Raw genomic sequence first — 22,291 nt, forward strand, 5'->3', positions numbered from 1 at the left:
TTTCAGAGTAGTTAAATCACAAGCAGATCATGATAAATTGCAGGAAGACCTTGTGAGACTGAAAGATTGGGTGTCCATATAGCAGATGAAATATTATGTGGACAAGTGCAAGGTAATGCATAGAGGGAAAAATAACCCATGCTGTAGCTACACGATGTTAGGTTCCATTTTAAGAGTTACCAGCCAGAAAAAAGATCTGGGCATCATAGTTGATATTACATTGAAATCACTGGCTCGGGGTGGCTGAATTTGCTCTTGCTTGTGCACGGGGAAAGCAAAGTTGCTTACCTGTAACACATATTCTGCATTCACAGCAGGACAAATTAGCCACACAATCCCACCCACCTCCCGTTAGAGTTGAAGCTCAGCTAGTTAAAAGACTGAGGAGAATCGCACAGGGCCAGTGCACGGGAACTTCTATGAATGCTCAGAAATGCTTCTCTTTCTAAGATAGCACGTCTATACTGGTGTAGGCAGATGACATCATCCCATCTTTGTGGCTGATTTGTACTGATTTCTATAGAGAACACCTGTTACAGGTAAGCAAACCTTTTGCTTTCTGCAAGAAATACATTTTTCTGATACTGTTAACCAAGGTTGCCTCTCTTATTTGTGCAGTGTGGTTGAACACATCTCAGAAATGGCCCATTGCTCAGACCTGGGCTTATTTATGCTAATTGGCTTTGCTGCACTACTTTGTGGGGGATACCGACAGTTTTCTTGCGAAAAAGGCATTATCTAAAATTCATACATTTCATTAGCACTTTAATTGCTTTCTAATTCACTGACAATTTTATTGTTTGGGTAGCTGGATTATATTGTGATAAGAGTATCCTGCAAGTTTAGTTGCTGTCATAAATCACTTATGACAAAAGACAAATCCCTTAGGAAGTCAAAGAAAAGTCTCCTGAGGTTCTAGGCAAAGTATGTTTTCTATTTAAGTTAATAACATTATTTCTTACAATTTACTTTATTCCCCCCTCTACTGGAGAATTCCCAAATGAGGCCTTTAGAAGTTAGTAATTGTTTTGGAACTGCCTTTATCCACTTTGGGGAACTTGGCCTGAAACAAAGTTGGAAAATCTCTGGAAATCATCATCTACCTAACAGAGCTTACTGCTCATTTTCTGTTTAATGGGTTTAAAAGATATCCCTTGCATAATCTTTTTCTTTCTATCTTGTAATGGTGATTGATACCGCCCCGCACTATGGGCAGGTGCTGCCGTCCCTAAAGCACGGCAAGAGCCATGCTGTCCTGGAAGGGCAGGAATTGGGCAGTAGAGAGTAAGATGGGGATGTAGTCCAGCAGATGTTGAAGTGGGACTGTGTACTGTTAATCAGCTCTGTCATTTGTTACTGATGTTTATATTCCTCTGAATACGGTTTCAGGTGACTGCTGGTGCGCCCCTTTCAAAAGAATATACTGAAGAGGTAAGAGCCCTGCTTGTAAATTGCCATCATCTCAAAAGTCATGTTGTAGAAAGTCTTGGATAGTTGAATTTGCTGGTATTTTAGCATTCTGTAATAGGAACACAGGAAGAAGTTTAAAGTAAAGCACAATTTTTATAGGCTAAATATACCTTTCAAGAAGTGTTGTTTATGTTGTTTTATTTTAATTGGCAAATTTGTTCTCTCTGTTTAATTCCTAGCTCCTTTTCACTACTCCAAGTTGTGTAATGCCTCTGTTTTATTGTAACTGCAACCTTTTGTCAGCACCTGTTAATGTTTATTATTATTTATTATTATTTTGTTCCTTCACCTCTTGTTATTTGTAAACCGGCATGATGCGATATTCATCGCGCATGCCGGTATAGAAAAACTTAAAATAAATAAATAAATAAATTTTATTTGCTGAAACACTTCCATCAGGGAGACCAACAAGGCCCAACATGAAGTTAGCTCCTTCGTTGTATTTTTAGTTCAAGCCATAGAGGAATGGTTGCTTCCTTGGTCCATGCAAGCTCTTCTGTCGTGTGGTCAGCCGTGGCCCAGGAATCCCCCCCCCCCCCTTCTTGGGTCCCAGAAGGACAGAAAGAGGGGAGATTCCCTCTTTGGTCCTAGAAGGGTGAGAGAGAGTGAGCACAAAATCCTTAAGAGTCCACGTGGGTCTAGGATCCATTGCTTTAGAGCCTAAGAGGGACTGCAAAGTTGGCACAATTCAGGGGATTTATCTCCCTAAAGCCTAAGATGAGAGAGACATGAGAGATGAGGGGGGGGGGGAGCAGTCCCAGATACAGACTGAGTGTGGACAGAAATAAATAAATAAATACATTTTTATGAGGGGAGGGCCAGGCCTCCAAACATTTTAAATAATTCTGTTACCCTAATATTCCCTTCTAAAAAAAGTCATTAAAGATCCCCCCATTTTTTTGTTCTGATTTATATTTCACTATTGAGGTCCAAGTATTCCATTTATTTTTAATGCTTTTCTTATTTAGCCACTTGCATCATGATTTTAAATAAATTGAGGCACTGCTCTGCCAACCCTTATTTGAATCTTATCCGGTCCATCACCCTGATGTATGACCGTGGCATAAACAGCAGAAGAGTGTACTAAAAGTAGATTTTTTTTTTGTAACAGAGGCATGGCCACAATATAAAGTGCACTTCCTGTATTCCATACAACTGTAAAAGTATTAAAGTAGGTATACACGCAGATACACCAGGTATGCAAATAACCCACACCCAGGACACCTGAAAATACAGTTGTGTGCAAAGGTTTTAGGCACCCCTGATCAAATTGTATATTTCCATAAATCTATAAGTGAACAGAATCTGACACAATCTCTGCATGATACAAAGTTAAACTTGGCATCTTTCTGCAATTTTTAATGCAAAATTAGTTTAAAAAAAAAAAAAGTTCTGAATGGGCCTAGCAACCTGAATCACAGAACCCCACCCCCTCCCAGTGTCATACAAATAGGTCCTGCTGGGTTGAGCCCCCAAATTCTTCCAAGAATTCCATTAAAATAAAAAACAATCTGAAATCAGTTCGCTGGTCTACCATCTCTCTCCTGTCCCTTACCCTGTTAGACAAATCTCTGCAATGCACCCTCCTTTTCTCTCCTTCCCACTCATCCAGTACCTTTAAGAAAGGCCTTTCTAGCCCCAGGGTCACTGTACAGTTCCTGTAGCGATCCTGTCTGCTTTCAGCGTTGCTCTGACACTTCCAGCATTGCTGTCAATGTAGTGCTGGAAGCTGACAGGATCGCTGTTCATGTTCAGCAACTCCAGGGCCAGAAAGAACTTTGTACAGGGTGACTGAGGTGGGGATATAATCCCACCCCATTTTTCGTGAATGCAAACATGCACACACTGATTATGCATACTGACAGGGGGGCAAGTTTTTCACCTGTGTAAAAATCCCCTTTGAAAATTGACCTTTAAAGAATGGAGACTACTTCATAGGTCAGCTTAGTTTCAAACAGCTCACATAAGGAAGTTGGCAAAAACACATGTATGTTACGCCAGTGTTCAAAGCAGACTTAAACGCATAAGTCTGCTTTGAAAATTAACCCATCAAAAATACCCTGCACACAGTTACACCTTCTATTTGGTGCCCACGCGTGTGCATACTTCTGAATTTTGTAAAAGTACACACATAAATGTATTTATTTATTTATTTGAAGTTTTTATATACCGACATTTGTTTAGAAACATCACATTGGTTCACAATCAAAAATTTCGCAGCACTGCTAAATAAACAAGCGATTAGCGGCCGTGCTTTACAAATAATGAGTTAACATTAGGGATAGAGGAAAAGAGAAGAAGGAGAATTTTTAGTTTTTAGCATAATAGAAATAACTAAGGGAACAAGTTAGGAAGTTAATTCAATTAAATTATATAAAAAATATTAGTATATCTTGCTAGAACAATGGGGGATAAAGTTGAATATAACTGTGGGACAAATCCTGTGTGTGCTCTGTTAAATGATGTTACGGGTATTGATGATTCAGTCCCCTTCCCAATTCTGCCCCAGGAGAACATCTGCTCAGTCCAGATACACTTATACACGAGCTTGACATATGAGCTTAAGCTTACCCACATATGTAGTGAGAAAATTTATAAAGCACTGTTTTGTATACAGAAGACCCTTTGAATGTTCCCCCATAATCTTATATAATTATTAATAATAATATCTAAGAGAGGCAGACTTGAGGGCCATGAGCAAATGCTCTTGATATAATCAAAGACATAAAGTATTTCATAACTCCCGCAATATGTAAGCAATGTCCTTTTAGGTAAAGCTTGGTCATAGACATTTTAATCTAGAATAACTTGCAGAGGGCAATTGATTTTCTTATTTCTCTGTATGCTTTATTATTGGATGTTTTCACGAAAATAATGTAAAGCGTTGTGATGGCACGTCTGAACGACGGCATAGAAAACTTGACAAATAAATAAATAAAATGAAGTACATTTGTGCCCTCATAGGCAGGGTAAAATAGCAACAAAACTTGAACTTACAAGCTAATTCCAGAAATAATGACAGTTCTTTTAATGTTTTGCAAAACTACAGTTAACAATTTGTTCACTGTAATCAAAGATTTAGATTGCAAAATAATGAGGACAATTTTCAAAACAATTAAGCTATCTTCCTCTGAACAGCTAAAAACGCAGGCCAACTTTAACAGCATGTGGACTTTTCGTTGGATTATAAAGAGGCATTCCCTGCAGGGAATCATATGCAGGCATCATATTGTAGGCACTCATAGGGGCATACAAATCAATTCTAGAGGGCAGGTAAAGGGGACGAAGCTCTCTCAAAGCTTAAAACACAAGTGTCAGTATTCTAAATTGAAAATGATATATTGATTGGTAACCAATTGAGATCCCTAAGTATAAGAAAGACATGTTGAGACAAACAAGCACCCACCTCTACCCTGTTAACGCTATTTTGGATCAACCTCATTTTTCCTAAAGAAACCCAAGGAAGACCATGCGGTAAAAAAATAGCCAGCTAAAGTTTTCAAAACCATTTTTTAAATCTTCCTGCTCAAAATAAGACCACTGCCGATGTACAGCAGAAGCCTTTCTTTGAGATTCCTGCAATCTCTGATTTAACAGATGGCAGGAGTCTCAAATTCTTAATATCTGTGGATATATTAATGTATTCATCCCATGGCATCCAATCAGGAATGCCATAAATTACATCTGTTGTACATTATCATTGTAAATAAAGTGGTTAATATTTGTTGGGAATAAGGACACAGTGGAAATTCTACAGCATGTTTTTGCCAAGGAAGCCACTTGAGGAAGATAACTCAAGTAAGACCCTTAACATTAAGGGGTAAATTTTAATACATACGCGCTGGCGTAAATGTGCGCGCGCTACCTGGCGAGCACACATGTACACCCGATTTTATAACATGTGTGTGCAAGCACGCACATGTTATAAAATCAGGGGTCGGCACGCACACGGGGGTGCACACTAGTGCATCTTGCGCGCGCCAACACCCGCAGCCTTCCCCCATTCTCTCCCCCCTAAACTAACCTTCCTGCCCCTTAGCCCTATCCTAACCCCCCCCCCCAGTTCTTTTAACTTACCTTTGCGCCTGCTCCGGGCAGGCGCAAGTTGCGCGCACCGGCAGCCTGCCGGCATGCGATCCTCCAACACATTGGCAAATGGCCGCTGTGCCAGAGGCCTATGGACCCGCCCCTTTTTTAAAGCCCCGGGACTTAGACACATCCCGGGACTTTACGCACGTTGCCGGGCCTTTATAAAATAGGCCTGGCACGCGTAATCCACTCTATGCACGCTAATCCACTGAATTGAAGCTCGCAGAGCTTTTAAAATTCGGCCCTAAGCATGTAAAATTTGTATTACCTGAGAGTGGATACATTAACTGAACTATGTAAAAATATTTAACAACATATCAGATCTGGGTTAAAGTTATCCAGCATTATTTGGAACACATTTGGTGTTTATTTTAGTTATTCCTAAATATTTGATAGTCTACTCTTTTTTCCCCAAGAATGGCGTCAAGGTGGACTACAAACAAATTTAAATCAAGCAGTTACAATAATATTAATCAAGTAGGAATCAAGTCAGATTTGTAGTGGTGTTGCAAGAATTACTTTTTCTCATATTCTCCCGCCCCCCAAATCAACAAGAGCTGTTTAAACAGTTTGGGTGGTTAACTCCTTAAGGTTGATGATCTTTGCTGAGAAATATAGGGGAAGGCTTGACTGAACAACCATCTCCTAGCTTTTTCCCGGAAAGTGAGATATAGCAACTCAAGGGCATATAGGAAGTGGTACCTTGTTCCAGATTTTTGGTGCATAGCTGGTGATTGCATAAAGTCTTGTACAAATCAGTCTGGCAGAGGAGATGAGGAAAGAAGAGCCTTTTGGAAGGATCGGAGTTCTCTTGTGGGAGAAGAGGAGAAAAGAAGTTGGGAAAGATACCATATGGCCTGTTTTTTCACACACTTGAAGATATAGCAAACGGTTTCTACATTTATCCTTCTTTCAATGTAAAGCCAATGCAACCAACATAGGCTTGGTCTTATGTGGTCGGTTGCTTTGGCCACTACCAAATTCTAGCAGTGTATTCTGTAATAGTTGGCATTTCAGATTGCATTGTGAAATCCCATTGAATAGAGAATTGCAGTAGTCAAGTTGATTGACAATCAATGAATTTGTTATGAGAGTGAGGTTGTGCTACAGATCTGGTACAGATACAGGAAGGAGGTCTTTCCAGCTTTCAGATATAGGATTCCATCTTGAAGTTTTGATTAAGTTGGACCCCCTAGGCTATGTACTGACGCCATAGGGCGTAAGGGTGTAGACAATTGGGAAAGTAGACATTGTAGGGGATAACCTTGATGGATTAGCCAAGCAGCCAAGAAATAGTTGAATGTGGACTGCGCTGCCGTACCTTAGAATAAATAGTTAAAAGGTAATATTTTGAGGCATGGTTAAAAGATGAGGTGAAAGAGGCTATTTTAGCCAAAAGAACTTCTTTAAAAAATTGGAATTAGGAAAAAGCATAAGCATTGACAAGTTAGATGTTAAACATTGATAGAGAGGGCTAAAAGAGAATTTGAAAAGAATCTGGCCACAGGGGCAAAACCACATAGAAAAAACATTTTAAAATATATCTGAAGTAGGAAGCCTATAAGTCAGTTGGGTGGACCATTAGATAATTGAGGGGTTATAGGGGCACTTAGGGAAGATAAGTCCATCGCGGAAAAACTGAATTAATTCTTTGCTGCAATGTTACTGCAGAGGATGTTGGGGAAATACCTGTGCAGGAAACTGTTTTCAGTGGTGATGATTCAGAACTGATAGAAATCACTGTGAAACTGGAAGATGTAATAAGGCAGATCAGCAAACTAAAGAATAGCAAATTGCTCAGATCAGATGGTATATACCCCAGAGTTCTAAAAGAACTCAAAAATTGAAATGCAGATCTGTTGCTGATAATTTGTAACCTATAGTTGGGATCGTCCACTGTGCCTGAAGACTGGAGGGTAACCAATGTATCCCCAGTTTTTAAAAAGGGCTCCAGGGGTGATCCGGGAAACTGTAGACTAGTGAGTCTGACTTAAGTGCCAGGAAAAATCATGGAAATTATTCTAAAGAAGAAAATCAAAGACCATATAGAAAGACATAGTTTAATAGAACACAGACAGCATGGATTTACACATGGGAAATCTTGCCTTACCAATCTGCTACATTTTTTGAAGGGGTTAATAAATTTGGATAATGATGAGCCAATGAATGCAGTGTATTTGGATTTTCAAAAGGCATTTGACAAAGTCCCCTATGAGAGAATCCTGGGAAAATTGAAAGTCACAGGATAGGAGGCAATGTCCTATTGTGGATTACAAACTGGTTAAACGATATGAAGCAGAGAGTAGGACTAAATGGTCAGTTTTCTCAGTGGAGTAGAGTAAACAGTGGAGTGCCTCAAGGATCTGTACTGGGACCGGTTCTTTTTAACATATTTATAAACGATCTGAAAATGGGAACCTCGAGTGAAGTGATCAGATTTGCAGATGATACTAAATTATTCTGAGTTGATAAATTACAAGCAAATTGTGAAAAATTGGAGGATTTTGTGAGACTGGAAGTCTGGGCATTTAAATGGCAGTTGAAATTTAATATGGACAAGTGCAAAGTGATGCATATGGGGAAAAGTAACCTACACTTTCGTTACATGATATTAGGTTCCATATTAGGAGTTACTGCCCAGACAAAGGGCCTGGGCTTCATAGTGGACAATACCTTGAAATCCTCTGTTCAGTGTGCAGCATTGGTCAAATAAGCAAGCAGAATGTTAGGAATCATTAGGAAAGGAAGGAAGAATAAAATGGTGAATGTCATAATGCCTTTGTATGGCTCAATATTGAGGCTGCACCTATAGTATTGTGTGCAGTTCTGATTGCCGCATCTCAAAAAAAGATATGGGTGTATTAAAAAATGGTACAGGAAAGGGTAACCAAAATGATAAAGGGTATGGAACACTCCCCAATGAGGAAAGGCTAAAGAGGTTGGGGCTGTTCAGTTTGGAGAAGAGACTGCTGAGGATGGATATGATAGAGGTCTATAAAATCACAAGTGGAATAGAACGGGTAAATGTAAATCGGTTATTTATTCTTTCAAAAAATGCAACGCCTAGGGGGCACTCCATGAAGTTAGTAAGTAGTACATTCAAAACAAATTAGAGAAAATAATTTTTCACTCAATGCACAATTAAGCTTTGGAATTCATTACCAGAGGATGTGATTAAGGCAGTTAGTGAAACTGGGTTTAAAAAAGGTTTGGACAGATTACTGGATGAGAAGTCAATAAACTGTTATTAACCAAGTAGACTTAAGAATAGCCACGATTTATCATTGCACGATAGCAGCATGGATCTATTTACTATTTGGGATCTTACCAGGTACTTGAAACCTGGATTTGCCACTGTTGGAAACAGGATACTGGATTTAATGATTCCTCAGTTTGATCCAGTATGGCAAGTTCTTATGTTGTCCTTTTTGAGGCTGTTTTTAAATCCTAACCACTTCTCTACAATAAATATTCTTCTCAGAGACTCTTGATTATCTTGACTAGATTATAAGCCTCAAGGAGCAGGGACTGTTTCTTATGTGTTTTTATGCAGTGCTGCACATTTCTAGTAGCGCTTTTGAAATAATAAATAGTAGTGGTAATCATGAAGGTTAAAGACCTCATTAAAATATGTCATTATACTTGAGTTTTTAATTCTTTCTGTTGTAAAGTTTGGAGTTAGTTTATTTATTTATTTATTTATTTGACCTTTTTTTGTATACCGACATTTGTTAAGAAAACATCACATCGGTTTCCATGGAACAAAAAAGTAGCCAACAGGGCTTTACAATGAAACTGATAATAGAACTGGGGGGGGGGGGGAGAGGGAGGGGCGAGGGGAAGGGGGGTTGGAGGAGGGAAAACAAGGTTTTTGCTGTACAATAGGTTCTTTTCATTTAAGATGTATGTAATAAAATTGTCTTAAGATTTTTCTCTCATTTTGTGTCTGTGGGAAAAGTGATTGGTACAGAGAACCCTAAACATCATGTTTTGGCTTAAGCTACATTTTAGCAGTTACATTAAATACATTACCAGGTTGTCCCCTTAGGTGGCGCTGTTGATTTGAGTAGGGTTAAAACTGCTAGCTATCTACTGGAAACTACCATTAGTAGTATAGATTTCTGTCTGCCCAGAGGTGGGTTTGTCATTGTATTTTCTTGTTTGTTTGGTTTGTTTGTTTTTTTTAATTATTTTTTTTTAATTATTATTTTTAGAATCTTAACATTGAGTGACAAATCTTTCCATGGTAAATCTTGCTGTGTCTATAAAGGCAGAAGCTTGGCAAGGTGCTAAAATACTGAACCTTGACTAGTTATGTAGTTAAGGTATTGGCTATTGAAAGTTAAAGTTATATCATCAAAGTGGTTTTGAATATAACCAAAAAAAAAGAAAAGACTATTACTAGTTGCACAAATAAGACAGAGACGATCTATTTTCTGTCTGTCTATGCCACAGAACCTCCAGCTGGTGACGGATGGCTGTTGCAATCTACAGAAACAAATTCAGATTGCTCGTCTCTTTGGCATTCCAGTTGTGGTGGCTCTAAATGTATTCAAGTAAGTCCTTCCACTGTGTTTCCAGAGGTTCTTTGCCTACATGTGTTCTTTATTATTAAGCTGGGAATGGCATTTGTCCAGTTCATGAGACTGGATTGGCCAAACATTTTGTACCTTATTGAGCTATATATCAGAATATTGTCATGCATTGGGTACATGTGATCAGGAAGTAATCTGTCTCTAATGCACAACATTCTGGAGTGCATTATTGCTTGTTGCTGCATGAAATTTGTAATTGATAGCAAACACTTTAAATATTTTAGTATTTATGTTGCACAGATTTTGTTTTTACATAACTTATCCTTCCACAGCACAAGAGAATGCATATTGGAAAACTTAAAAGATCTGACCACAAAACTGACTGTTTCTACAGTTCGCTAAATTAGAAAAGAGTGCAGAGTGACAGTAGTTGTAGCAGTTTTAGAAATATAAAAAAAAGGATTATTTGCAACATGCATTATCTTTTTATTAGACCAACGTAACAGTTATCCAAAGATGATGACAATTCTTATTTCTATGACAATACTGGATGAATGCAGGACTGTACAGTGTTAATTATTCATGTATGATAAATTATTTCCTGAAAGATCCCACATTCTAAATTGGTATCGAGGCAACAGGAGATAAAGTGACCTTCCCAAGGTCACAAAGAATGTCATTGGGAGAAACCAGATTTGAATTCTGGTTTTCTTAGTTTTTAGCCCATTGTTCCAACTGCACATCAAAACAAAAGAAGTTCTTTCTAAAGGCAACAATACCATTTGTCAGATGTCAACTATCTGGTCTTGAAAGCTCATATACTATCTATAGGATCAGATTTGCCTAATTCTTGGGTTGAATCCAATAAAAGATAGCACAGCCTGCAGAGTACCTACTAATGAAGCACCAGTTCACCAAAAATATGGCCAGAATACAAATAGTGGGAAGTATCCATATTCAGCTGAACATCATCAGATGTTCAGACCAAAGAAATACTAATTTGCCACAGCCTGCAAATAAGAAATTTGTGCTACATAGGAGGAAAGGCCATCATAGATACTCCACTTATATCGTTAACTTCGCCCATGGATCTGCCTCCGAGAGACGCACACCATCGTTTATTCACGTCCGCAAACTCCGTCCCAAATATATTTGGCAGGAGTACCTCTGATATTCGATAGCAGAGGATGTTCTGGGTCTTCAAAAAAGATGAGGGTCCTTTTAAATCGTACCCCTTCCCTTACCACCCACCTCCATTCATGTTTTTATGTTCTACATTTAGCTGTATAAAGATGTCAGTGCATCCTATCATAGGAGAGGTTAGCATGGAGAATGTAGCTTCTGAGCTGTAGATTAAAAATGTGGTATCTGTGATGGTATTGATCATGTTAAATGTTTTCCTATTTGGAAGTGAGGATCTTCTGAGGATAAAGCAGTAATTAATTTTGTATTTATTTCTTTAAAAAAAGGTCAATATGGCAGCACAAACATAAACCAGGTCTTGTTAGCTGACAATTATAAAAGTATGATTTCTAGTGCTCAGCAATCTGTATTTTCCATTTTAATATTAAATTTTTTTTATTTCCCATTAATTTCTAGTTTAATTTATTTAGGCAATTCAAAACATATTATATTCAGCTGCTGTAGGTATTTTCCTATGCCCAGAGGGCTTACAATTTAAACTTGCGCCTGAGGGGAATGGAAGGTGAAGTGACTTGCCAAAAGTCACAAGTTGCGGTAGCGGGATTTGAACTCCGGTCTGTAGCCCACTGCTCTAACTAAAAGGCTACTCCTCCACTCCAGTCAGACCTGTACTGAAAAACTTTAAAAGGGGCATGTTTAGGATTGGAGCATGGCTACTGCTTTTTTACTTCATGTCCTTCCTTCATGCTGACATCACAGACAGAGCATTCTCTGTGTGGTCTTTCCGCCTAATTCCAGATGTGCACGGTGCCATCAGGATAGCATGCTTAGCATAGGGCTGGTGTTGCCCATGCAAATGAAATGAGTCTTATAGAGGGTGATTTTCAAAGGGACTGTGTTTTATGGTTTGTGGCCCCTGGCCAAAGACTGTCACTGGGCTGAGTTGTGCAGGTGAGAAGGGAGATATAAAATAGAGGGGGGGGTAATCAACCAGTCTTCACTGCACTCGTAGCACCATAGCTCAAAAGAGGCTGGCTCTGATTCAGGTGGAAGTCCAATGGAAAAGAAGGAAACCACCCGGACCCAAAAAAAAAAAAAAAAAAGCCTGCAAAAGACCAAAAATGTTGTCAGCAAAATGCTTGTAAATAAATCATCTTCTAATTCCTTGTCACCATGAAACATTTGGGGGTAATTTTCAAAAGGATTTTCATGCTTAAAACAGAGTTTTACAAGTGTAAATGCACAATGGGGGGTAGATTTTCAAAGGGTTGCACGCGCAAGATAACGCGCGCAACCCCCGAAAACCTACCCCTACCTCCCCGGGATGCACGCATGTCCCAGGGCTTCGAAAAATGGGCTGTCCGGGGGCTGTTGGCGGGGCCGTGGTCCGGGGGTGTGTCCGGGAGCGTAACTGTGGTCTGGGGGCGGTCCTGGGGTGTGGCCGAGTGTCCCGACACAGCGGCCTGTGTCGGGGCCTGGCCAGCCAGCGCGTGCAAGTTACGCCTGCCTCGGGCAGTCATAAAACTTTCTCAACAAAGGTAGGAGGGGGGATTTAGTTAAGGTTGGGGGGTGGGTTAGGTAGGGGAAGGGAGGGGAAGGTGGGGGTGGCCGGAAAAAAAGTTCCCTCCGAGGCCGCCTGCTCGGCTCGGCGCGCGCAGTTTGCACAATTGTGCACCCCCCCTGCGCGCGCGCCGACCCTGGATTTTATAACATGCGCGCAGCAGCGCGCGCATGTTATAAAATCGGGCGTAGATTTGTTCGCGCCAGGTTGCGCGAACAAATCTACGCCCCGCGCACATGTTTTAAAATCTGCCCCTTTATGTATGTATGTAGGGTTTTAAAACTTGCTACAACATTTGCCATTGAATTGTCAATAAGTTTTACTTGCATAAGTGCACTTTATGCATGGAATTAGGTTTTGAACATTGCTATGAGAGTATGTTACATTCAGACACGTGTAACGCCTTTGAATATTACCTCCTTTATGAGAGAGAGGAAGTGAGAGAGGAAAAAAAAACCCATACATTTTTTTTGTTCCTAGAACTGATTCGCGTGCGGAGGTTGACCTTGTCTGCAGGATTGCCAAAGAATCCGGAGCATTTGATGCGGTTCCCTGTAACCACTGGGCCCTGGGTGGCAGAGGGGCTGTGGACTTGGCTCGAGCAGTGAAGGGAGCTTCCAGTCAAAAGAACAACTTTAGATTTCTGTATGACCTGCAGGTAAGGTTAAAAAAAATGTTTTTTGGGGGGTTTTAATTTACTTTAGCAAATAAAGGAATATCTCATGTAAAGTACCAAGTAACCCATTTCATATGCAGCAACTTGGTGACCAGAAGCAATTGAGCTGAACAAGTTTATGCATTGCAGGGCCCTTATTCTGTAGCAGTGTTTCCTTTGGATCTTTATTCGAACTAGGTCTTGACGTTATTTTGATATTGTTCAGAATGCAAACCAAATTTTTATGGACCTGGTTTTTAAGCAGCAATTCGTGGAAACGTGGGATTCTTCAGCAAAAGAGCAGCCCTCGGGCAGAATGAGCATAAGCGAAAGGTCTTGGAATGCTGCTGTCCACTGTCCATGATGTATTTATTTGTTCTGTGGTCAGGTGGAAGATGCTGATTTTCATTGCTGTTCCACGGCATTTCAGCAGGAATAAATTTAGCAGGCGGGATGGGCCAAATGGTCCTTACCTGCTGCTTTTTTTATTCCGTGTTTAATCCAGGAGTTTCTTGGAGTTAGAAACTTGCTGAAATATTGGGATCTGAAAGGGGTGGTTGGTGTCGATGTGAAGATTACTGATCTTAAAGACAGTGTGTCTTGTGGCAGTTTGTTCTGCTCGTCAAGTGTCTGAACTGCAGGCCATTGTCTTGCCCGGAGCCGTTTCTACGAGAGACTCCTGGGGGCAATACAGGTGCGAACTGTTCCTTCGTTTTTGCCAAAGGTGGTTTTGGATTTTCACTTGAATCAGTCTATTTTCCTGCCGTCTCTGGAGAGGGAAAGAGATGTGGAGGAATATTGCCTGTTATGGCCCTTTGGATGTCAAGAGGCATATCTTGAGGTATTTAGAGATTTCTGAACCTCTCAGGAAGACGGACCGGCTGTTTTTAATCCATGGTGGGAGTAAGCAGTGTGAGCCGTGTCGCTGGTTATTTATTTATTTATTTTAATTATTTATTTGTTTTTATATACCGACATTCGATCGAGATATCACATCGGTTTACATATAACAGACAATATAAGACAATATCTGCTTATTTTAAATTGTAAAATGGTAACTTGTAACAAGGAAACATGGTAACTTGGTAATTTGTATAAAAGACAAACATTTTTACATTGTAACATGGTAACTTATATAAAGGAAAAGAGAGGCATTTATATTATAACGTTATAACGTTGCATCTTGGGAATATGGGTTATAGAATATGATCTACATTTAGCTTTTAAGTGGTTAATTTGGGAGGAGACCTTGAGGGCGGGGGGGGGGGGGGGGGGAGAGGGTTGGACAGGTCGGATAATTGAAAGGGGTTGTGGGGAGGATTCCTCCTTAATCCAGCAAGCTATTGGTTACAACAGCCTGCTGGATTAAGGAGGTAGTCACAGTCACGTATGTGGACGCCGAGCCGCCATTGCCTCGTCAGGTTAGGGCTCATTCCACTAGGGCTCAGGCGGTGTCATGGGTGGAGGTTAGATTGTTGTCGCCCATCAAGGGTGGGACGTTGGATTCACCTGAAAAGGAAATTTATCAGGTAAGTAGTAATTTCTCCTTAAAAAGGGGAGCTCAGCCAATCCCAAATAAGGGGGAATGGCCAAACAACTGGGGAGGATCTAAAAATGCTGCTGGAAGAAACTCTTCCAGCAGCTGGAAAAAAAAAAAAGCAAGGAGTGAAGCCTTCCTTACATATTGATCTAGCACAACAAAAAGCTATCACCTACAACTTTTTTTGTTGTCCCTTATTTTCTGCATAATGACTTCAATAAAAATGTATTAATGCAGAAAGAAAAACAAAAATAGAAACTGCAAATAAAGCCATTTCCACACCTTGCTGTTCCTTACTATAATTGTGCTATGCTTAATCCTAAATCAGAATTCTGAGCTTGGTAAAAAGTACAACTGCTTTATGTGGAAAACATAATGCTTAAAAAGAGAACTTTGTTAATATTAAGTGTATGATATTTGAAAAAAAAGCATGTTTCCTTTAGAAATGCTAGAATGTTTAGAAATGTTTGGCCTCGGAGGATTCTTGGGTTACAGATTTAGAATACTAAAATTTGATTAATCTCATATTTAGGCCCAAGTACCAGTACTGTATGTTTAAGCCTTATAAATTGTATACACTATACGTATAGTATAAATATTTATTTTTAGCAAATGAAAATGGAGGAGCAAGGCCCTGTAAAACCTTCTGACTGTGTATGTGATATATAAAATTGAATTTCTGGCAACAAAATGGATGATTGACGTGTGTGTGTGTGTGTGTGTGTATACATACACAGACAAACTGGACCTTTCTGTTCAGGCAAGCAATGGTCTGGCATGATGGCTACATAAAGAAGCTTATTTGTAGAGCTGCCCTAAGACAAAGGAAAGGACTATGCTCTCAAAACAGACACCTGGCCCCTGATGCCAGGAAGACTGGTGTATATGGATTTTGCTGTCCAAATTACCCAATCACAAAAACCTGGTCAATCATGTCTTGCTGCCAGCTACTGCATTTTGAATAAAAAATGGGCAGTGCTGACCAATTGGATTGCTACTCTGAAGGTTAATTGCTCTCATTAAGTGCAGAGGATTACCTACGAAAAAAGGAGAAGAAAAAAAGAATTAGTTTTGCTTTGGCCACAAGGGACATCGAAAAGAGCCCTGACATCTCTCTGCCTCTCCCATTCTGGAAGAGAACTTTTGTAGCTCCTCAAGGAGTTATAATAATCTTCAAATTAAGCTGGGATAATACCATATGCAGAAAAGTCCCCTCCCGATACCTCTGTGTTAGGACAAGCCTAACACAGAGACTGAATAACGAGGTATGGGCACTTGTTTCCTCACAGGGATTTAATCAGAATGCCACATTGGTAACTTATAAGTGCAATTGATTTGATATACCCAGTGCCTTCCTGATTGTATGAACAAAATACTTTTCTATTTATAATATTTTCTGAATCCCCAATGCTTGCAACTCTGATAAGTAATAAGCTTATAGCAGTAAGATCATCATCATCATCATTTATTTGCCTCATGCTTTTCCAGCCAGGGAGTTCAAAACATGTTACAGTATGAGAGACTGTTGCATTGAGGAGTTTAACAGTAAAGAAGTCATAAAGATGAATTTGTTTCTGTGCTGTGATGAGGCCAGAAACCTGATTGATAGGAGAGCGTTGGTGCATTGTAAGTGGTTGAAGAGTGCATATGGACTGTTTTCTCAATGATTTTGCTCAAGAAAAGCAGATTAGAGATGAGACAGTAGTTGTTGAGGTCGATTGGGTCGCAGTTCTCTTTTTTGAGAATAGGTCAGTTTATTGCTCTTTTGAGACACTTTGGAAGGTGCTCCTCAGTGAGTGAGGTATTTGTTGCGGTTTGGAAGCGATGCAGGAGACTAGGTTTGGCCTGCTTAAGAAGCCATGAAGGACACGAAGGGTTATTAAGATCACTGTGTTACCTCTAGACATCCGTAATAAAATTTCCATTATTTAAGACAAACAGTGTAGTGTTATTTTCTGATAAGCTCAGATCATATATAAAGGTACTGTTACCTAAAAATTATATACAGAGTCCTCACAAGAAGATGATAGTGCTCTTAAATATGCTCAGTGCCTTTGGAAAGACAAAATAAAGCATTACATTTTGTTTTTTTTAGTCGCAAATATTTATGTTCTGCTTATAGCAAAAACCTGCTAAGCAGATTACAGAATAAAACAGCATTACATAAATTACAGTAAAGCAATTGAAACACATAATATACAATAAATGGATTAAAAAATAAACATCCTGACATCTGTGCAATTACGACTGGAGTTCGGACCAGAGTATGCTGCTTGAAAAAGTATGCTCTTTAAATTCTTATGAAAATAAACAATGTTATCTATACATTTATAACCTACACAATCGAAACCAAATGGCCCCCTATATGACTAACAACAAAATAGGAACATCGTGCTTTTCAACACGGGCATTACTTGTAGAATGCTGGGGCAGGGGTTTGTGATATCAATATAATGCCATCAACATGTTTACAATAATTTTCTGTAATTTTAACAAACGATTGCATTAACAGATGTATACATTGTTCCTCCAAAGGCCAAGTCTCATTTCAACAGCTTATGGAAAAACATGCAAAGCCTTCCTTATGTGTCCATATTGCCTATAAAATGACTACAGTAAATCATAGATGTACTTTTTAAACAAACATCCTCACTGTTTTATTAAATGATCTAGATCTAGGGTTAGTGGATTCACTTCAAACCTCCTTGGTCAGCAGATAATGTTCTGCATAGAAGAGAGAGAGACACACTGGAAAAGAGTTATGCCATAGAAAGAGTGGCAGATTTGGTATTTTCCAGGGCGCATCTCCCTGTCTAGTGCTTTCATCATGTAAGGATAGCATCCCATGATCTATTTTCCTTCAAGTTATGTAAAAGTGGATTATTAAATAGCTATGAAAGGCATCCTGCTCATTGCATCGATCGCATGTCTGGGAAACAAGCATATCACAACATTCATTAGCATTGATGCACTATGCAAAAGAGTTCAGTAACAAACACTGTAGAAGTTTTCTTACCACTCACGGGTCTAGTGATGCACAACTACTTTCAAATGAGACAGAGCAGCTCCCATTCTTGAACTCATCCCTACCTAACCCACGTCCAGTTTGGGTCCTATACTGTTCTCGATGTCGAATTTTCTGCTCTGTATCGAAGTTTATTTTTCATCCGAGTTGTTAATCCTTTCCCGTTTTCATTTTTTTTACTTGTAATTGTTTGTGATCAAGCTGTTAACGTTTTTTTTTTTCACTCATATGTTCTAATGTTCAATGTATCGCTACCATGCGACCGTTCTGTTGCATTGTAAACCGGTATGATCTGTATGACATACAGGAATGTCGGTATATACGAATTTAAAAATAAATAAATAGTGTATTTGGATTTTCAGAAGGTATTTGACAAAGCTCCTCATGAGAGGCTTCTAGGAAAAGTAAAAAGTAATGGGATAGGTGGCAATGTCCTTTTGTGGATTAAAAACTGGTTAAAAGAGGGGAAACAGAGAGTAGGATTACATGGACAATTTTCTCAGTTGAAGGGAGGTAGGCAGTAGAATGCCTTAGGGGCCAGTGTGTACTAAAGCACATTAATGTTTGTTAAATGCCTGCCTTCTCTATAGCAAGTTGTTTATTTAAAATGATTTGTATGTGCCTATCCACAATTCTAGGCATCTTACAATGTGTACACGCATAAAATATAAAACAAAAAAGCAAACATAATGCAACACAAAGAGTAACATCCTACTTTAAGCAATCAAATGCCTAGCAGAAAAGATGTGTCTTTAATAACTTTTTTAAAAGCTTTTGGGTATTCAGTTGTCATTCATGCTAAAGACAAGGAATTCAAAGTATCTCTCCTGCAATGAAAAAAAGTCTGTCCCAAGATTCAACTAAACTTACATGCTGCATTGATGGGCTATCCAACAGTTCTTTCTGTGATGAACGCATCGTTCGTCCAGGGTTATAAATATGGAGAAGCTGGTTAATCCAAGGAAGAGAATCCATCTGAGCATTTTGTGGGTTAGCAAAGCAGACATATCGGATTCTCTCTTCAATTGGGAGCCAGTGGAGTTCTCTCAAAATAGTGGATATACTACTGTATGTTCCCTTTTTTTTTTTAGACCAGATAGCCTAGCCATAGAGTTCAGAAGAACCTGTAGGGCATGCTGTGTCTAAACACACCAGCACATAGCTTTTTCCATTATCAAAGTTTCATCTAAGCATCTGTACATGATATAACAGTAGAATTTCGGTGTTAAGAGACTTCCAAGAGCCAAACTAGAAGTGATCCAGGATCAAACTGGCCTGGAGAAAATCATCAAGCTGGCAGAGAACAGAAGATTCTATAACCTTTGAGACCAATGAAAGTGATGAGATAGGTCTGTAGTTTGGCCTGTTTTGGGGGTCTAAATCAGGACCTTTTAGTAATGGTTGAATTGAGGCACACGTCAAGAAGGATGGACATTTCCCTTGGGAAAAAGAAAGATTAACAATTTTTGTTAAAGCTAGGGCAGTCAAATCCTTGATGCTCTTAAAAACCAAAGGGGTAGAATTTAAAAGGAGCGCTCGCGGCATACATGTGCGCGTGCTACCCGGCGCACACACATGTACACCCGATTTTATAACTTGCACACGCAAGTTATAAAATCAGGGGTCGGCACGCTCAAGGTGCACAATTGTGCACCTTGAGCGTGCCGAGCTGCGTGCCTTCCCCCGTTCCCTCCCAAACCGCTCCGAAATCAGAGCGGCCTAGGAGGGAACTTTCCTAACCCCCCTCACCCCACCTTCCCTTCCCTTACCTCCTCTGCCCTTCCCCCCCCTACCTTTTACTTGGTTTTCTTTTTATCTCGAAACTTACTTTAGCCCTGGGGCTGAAGTAAGTTCTGTGCATCAACAGACTGCCGGCGCGCGATCCCTGGCACAGCAGCAAAAATGGCCACTGTGCCGGGAGCCTGATCCCGCCCCTAGACCACCCCGCCCCGCCTTACACGCAGCCCTGGACTTTACGCACGTCGCCAGGCCTTTTAAAATAGGCCCGGCGCGCGTAAACCCGGTTACGCGCGTAACCCTTTTAAAATCTACCCCAATGTGTGACGGATTTAGTATACAAAATGAAGATCTCATGGAAACAAAAATCTCTGAAATTTCAGTTGTATCTAAAGAATGAAAATTTGACTAGATAGCAGCAGAAGGAGACTTCATGGTCAAGGTGGGATTATTTGTGAAAGTATTAAATATGTCAAACATTTTTTCAAAAAGAAATTCATGAACTGTTCACATAGAAGAGAGCCTGGTGTATTATTCGTCACGGAACTGTTAGTCTTTGGACTCGTGACAAATTTCTTAACAATTGCAAACAGTTTGCGAGGATTATTAAATTTCTTTTGTAGTCTTCTAGTAAAGAAGGCTGCAAAAGGCATTGTCACATGTGGAGCAATATAAATCAAGTTGATTTCTGAACTGTTCAAGAGTTAATAAACTCCAAGAATGCTGCCAAGCTCTCTCAAAGCGACAGCCCATGACAAATGGCACTCAAACCATAGGTATACCATTTGGTTTTTTTATTTCTTTGAGAAAAAAAAAAGTTTTAGCAGGGGCAATTCGGTTAACAGCATTAAGAAATATTCTATCCCAGTCAAATGTTGCTAAATCTATGGAAGAAGGAATCTAAATTTGGTAACTCTTTATCAAGAATCACTTTCAATTGTTCAAGGTCAATGGTTGATCTCCTGGTAATGGAGCATTTTTTTTCCCGCATGGAAAAGAAACTGCAGTATAACCAGCTGAGCAAACTGTTGCACATCCCGGCCGCAACCGGGCCTGCTCACCTCGTGCTGCCATCAACTAGTTCCAGTCTCACCGCTGCTGCCAGCTCCCGCCGTCCCCATCGCTCACCACAGCCCTCTCCAGCTTCCTCCACGCCGCAGGCCTCACAGCGGAGCTCCCGTCGTGGCTCCGCGTCTTCGGCCACTTCAGTCCCGCCCCTAGGCGCGAGTGCGGCTGACGTGCTCCGATTTAAAGGGCCAAGCGTGAGAACACCAATGGGGGCGCAGATTGATGACATCACTTGAAAGCCCTATATATAGCGAGGCCCTGTCCCCAGGACCTCGCTTTGGCAATCGGGTCGACACCATGGTGTAGTAAGCTTGACTATCCTGTGTTTCAAGTATCTCCTTGTTCCAGCGTCTCTGTGTGTTCCCATATCCGTACTCAGATAATACCTCCTCGGACTGTTCTGTGGTACTGACCTCGTCCTGTCTGACCATTCTCTTTATCTGCTGCCTGGAACTGACCACTGCCTGCCTGACCATTCTCTTCGTCTGCCGCCTGGAACTGACCACTGCCTGCCTAGCCCAGAGAACATTCCTGAACTGTTACCTTCCTGAGGTCTCTGGGGCTTCCAGTTCGGGTCTGGTCTATCCTCTCTGCATCAGCCACACATCCTTGCTTATGGTGGGCACACCCCTCTGCTACCTCTCTGGAAGACCATCTGAGGCCCACCTAAGTCCAGGCAGTCTGGGTACCCAAGGACTCAACCTGCGGAAACTCCGGACTGTTATTGGCGAAGCTCCAGCTAGCCTCTGTCTCCTTGTATGCTCCGCCTCCTGGTGGCAGGCACTGACTAGGTCCAACCAGAGGGCCGTACCAATCCTGCACCAGGCCAACGGTCCACTTCCAGCGCAACAGGTTGCCAAGGCTATGGACTTGGCGGAGTCTCCTTCCTTGCAGGCCATCCCTGGTCTGGTCACTCATGTCCGAGAACAACAATGGATCATGGAAGCATTGGCCTCCTCCGTGGAAAAGTTGCGTTCTCAATTGGAGGAATCTGCCATGTCCAAACCAGGGGCTCTTGCCCATACCTTGCCCTCACGGGCATTGCTGGCCCTCCCAGCTCCATCCCGTTTCAATGGGAATCCTAGCATCTGTCGAGGCTTCATAAACCAGTGTTATATGCAGTTCTCACTGCAACCCTCGCTTTTTCCCAATGAAGCAACTAAGATTATGTTCATCCTTTCGCGTTTTGAGGGGAAGGCCCTGGCATGGGCTTCCCCTCTCTGGAGCATTCCGACATAATTCTTCACCAGCTCCCTCAGTTCATCTCCGTCTTCCGACTCACCTTCAAGGACCCAGGCCAACAGGAGTCACTGGCCACCATCTACTCCACCTCCGTCAAGGCTCGCACTTGCTCGCTGAATATATAGTGGAGTTTAGAACTCTAGCAACTGAGTTGGGTTGGCAAGAAGACTGCCTGTGGGCACTCTACCTTGAGGGACTGTCTCCTGCCCTTAAGAATGAACTAGCT

The 22,291-nt window shown here is 40.7% G+C and overlaps 1 protein-coding gene across 1 annotated transcript in view; it reads left to right on the forward strand.

Moving 5' to 3' along the window:
- MTHFD1L (methylenetetrahydrofolate dehydrogenase (NADP+ dependent) 1 like) overlaps positions 1-22,291 on the forward strand; it is a 623,332-nt gene that overhangs the window by 359,893 nt on the left and 241,148 nt on the right. Inside the window, exons 22-24 of the mRNA XM_029596548.1 lie at positions 1,390-1,431; positions 10,015-10,115; positions 13,279-13,456. Coding sequence (XP_029452408.1) covers positions 1,390-1,431; positions 10,015-10,115; positions 13,279-13,456 — 321 coding nt within the window. The remainder of the gene's footprint in view (positions 1-1,389; positions 1,432-10,014; positions 10,116-13,278; positions 13,457-22,291) is intronic.

Source organism: Rhinatrema bivittatum, chromosome 3 (assembly GCF_901001135.1).
Source record: "Rhinatrema bivittatum chromosome 3, aRhiBiv1.1, whole genome shotgun sequence".
Taxonomy (NCBI): Eukaryota; Metazoa; Chordata; class Amphibia; order Gymnophiona; family Rhinatrematidae; genus Rhinatrema; species Rhinatrema bivittatum.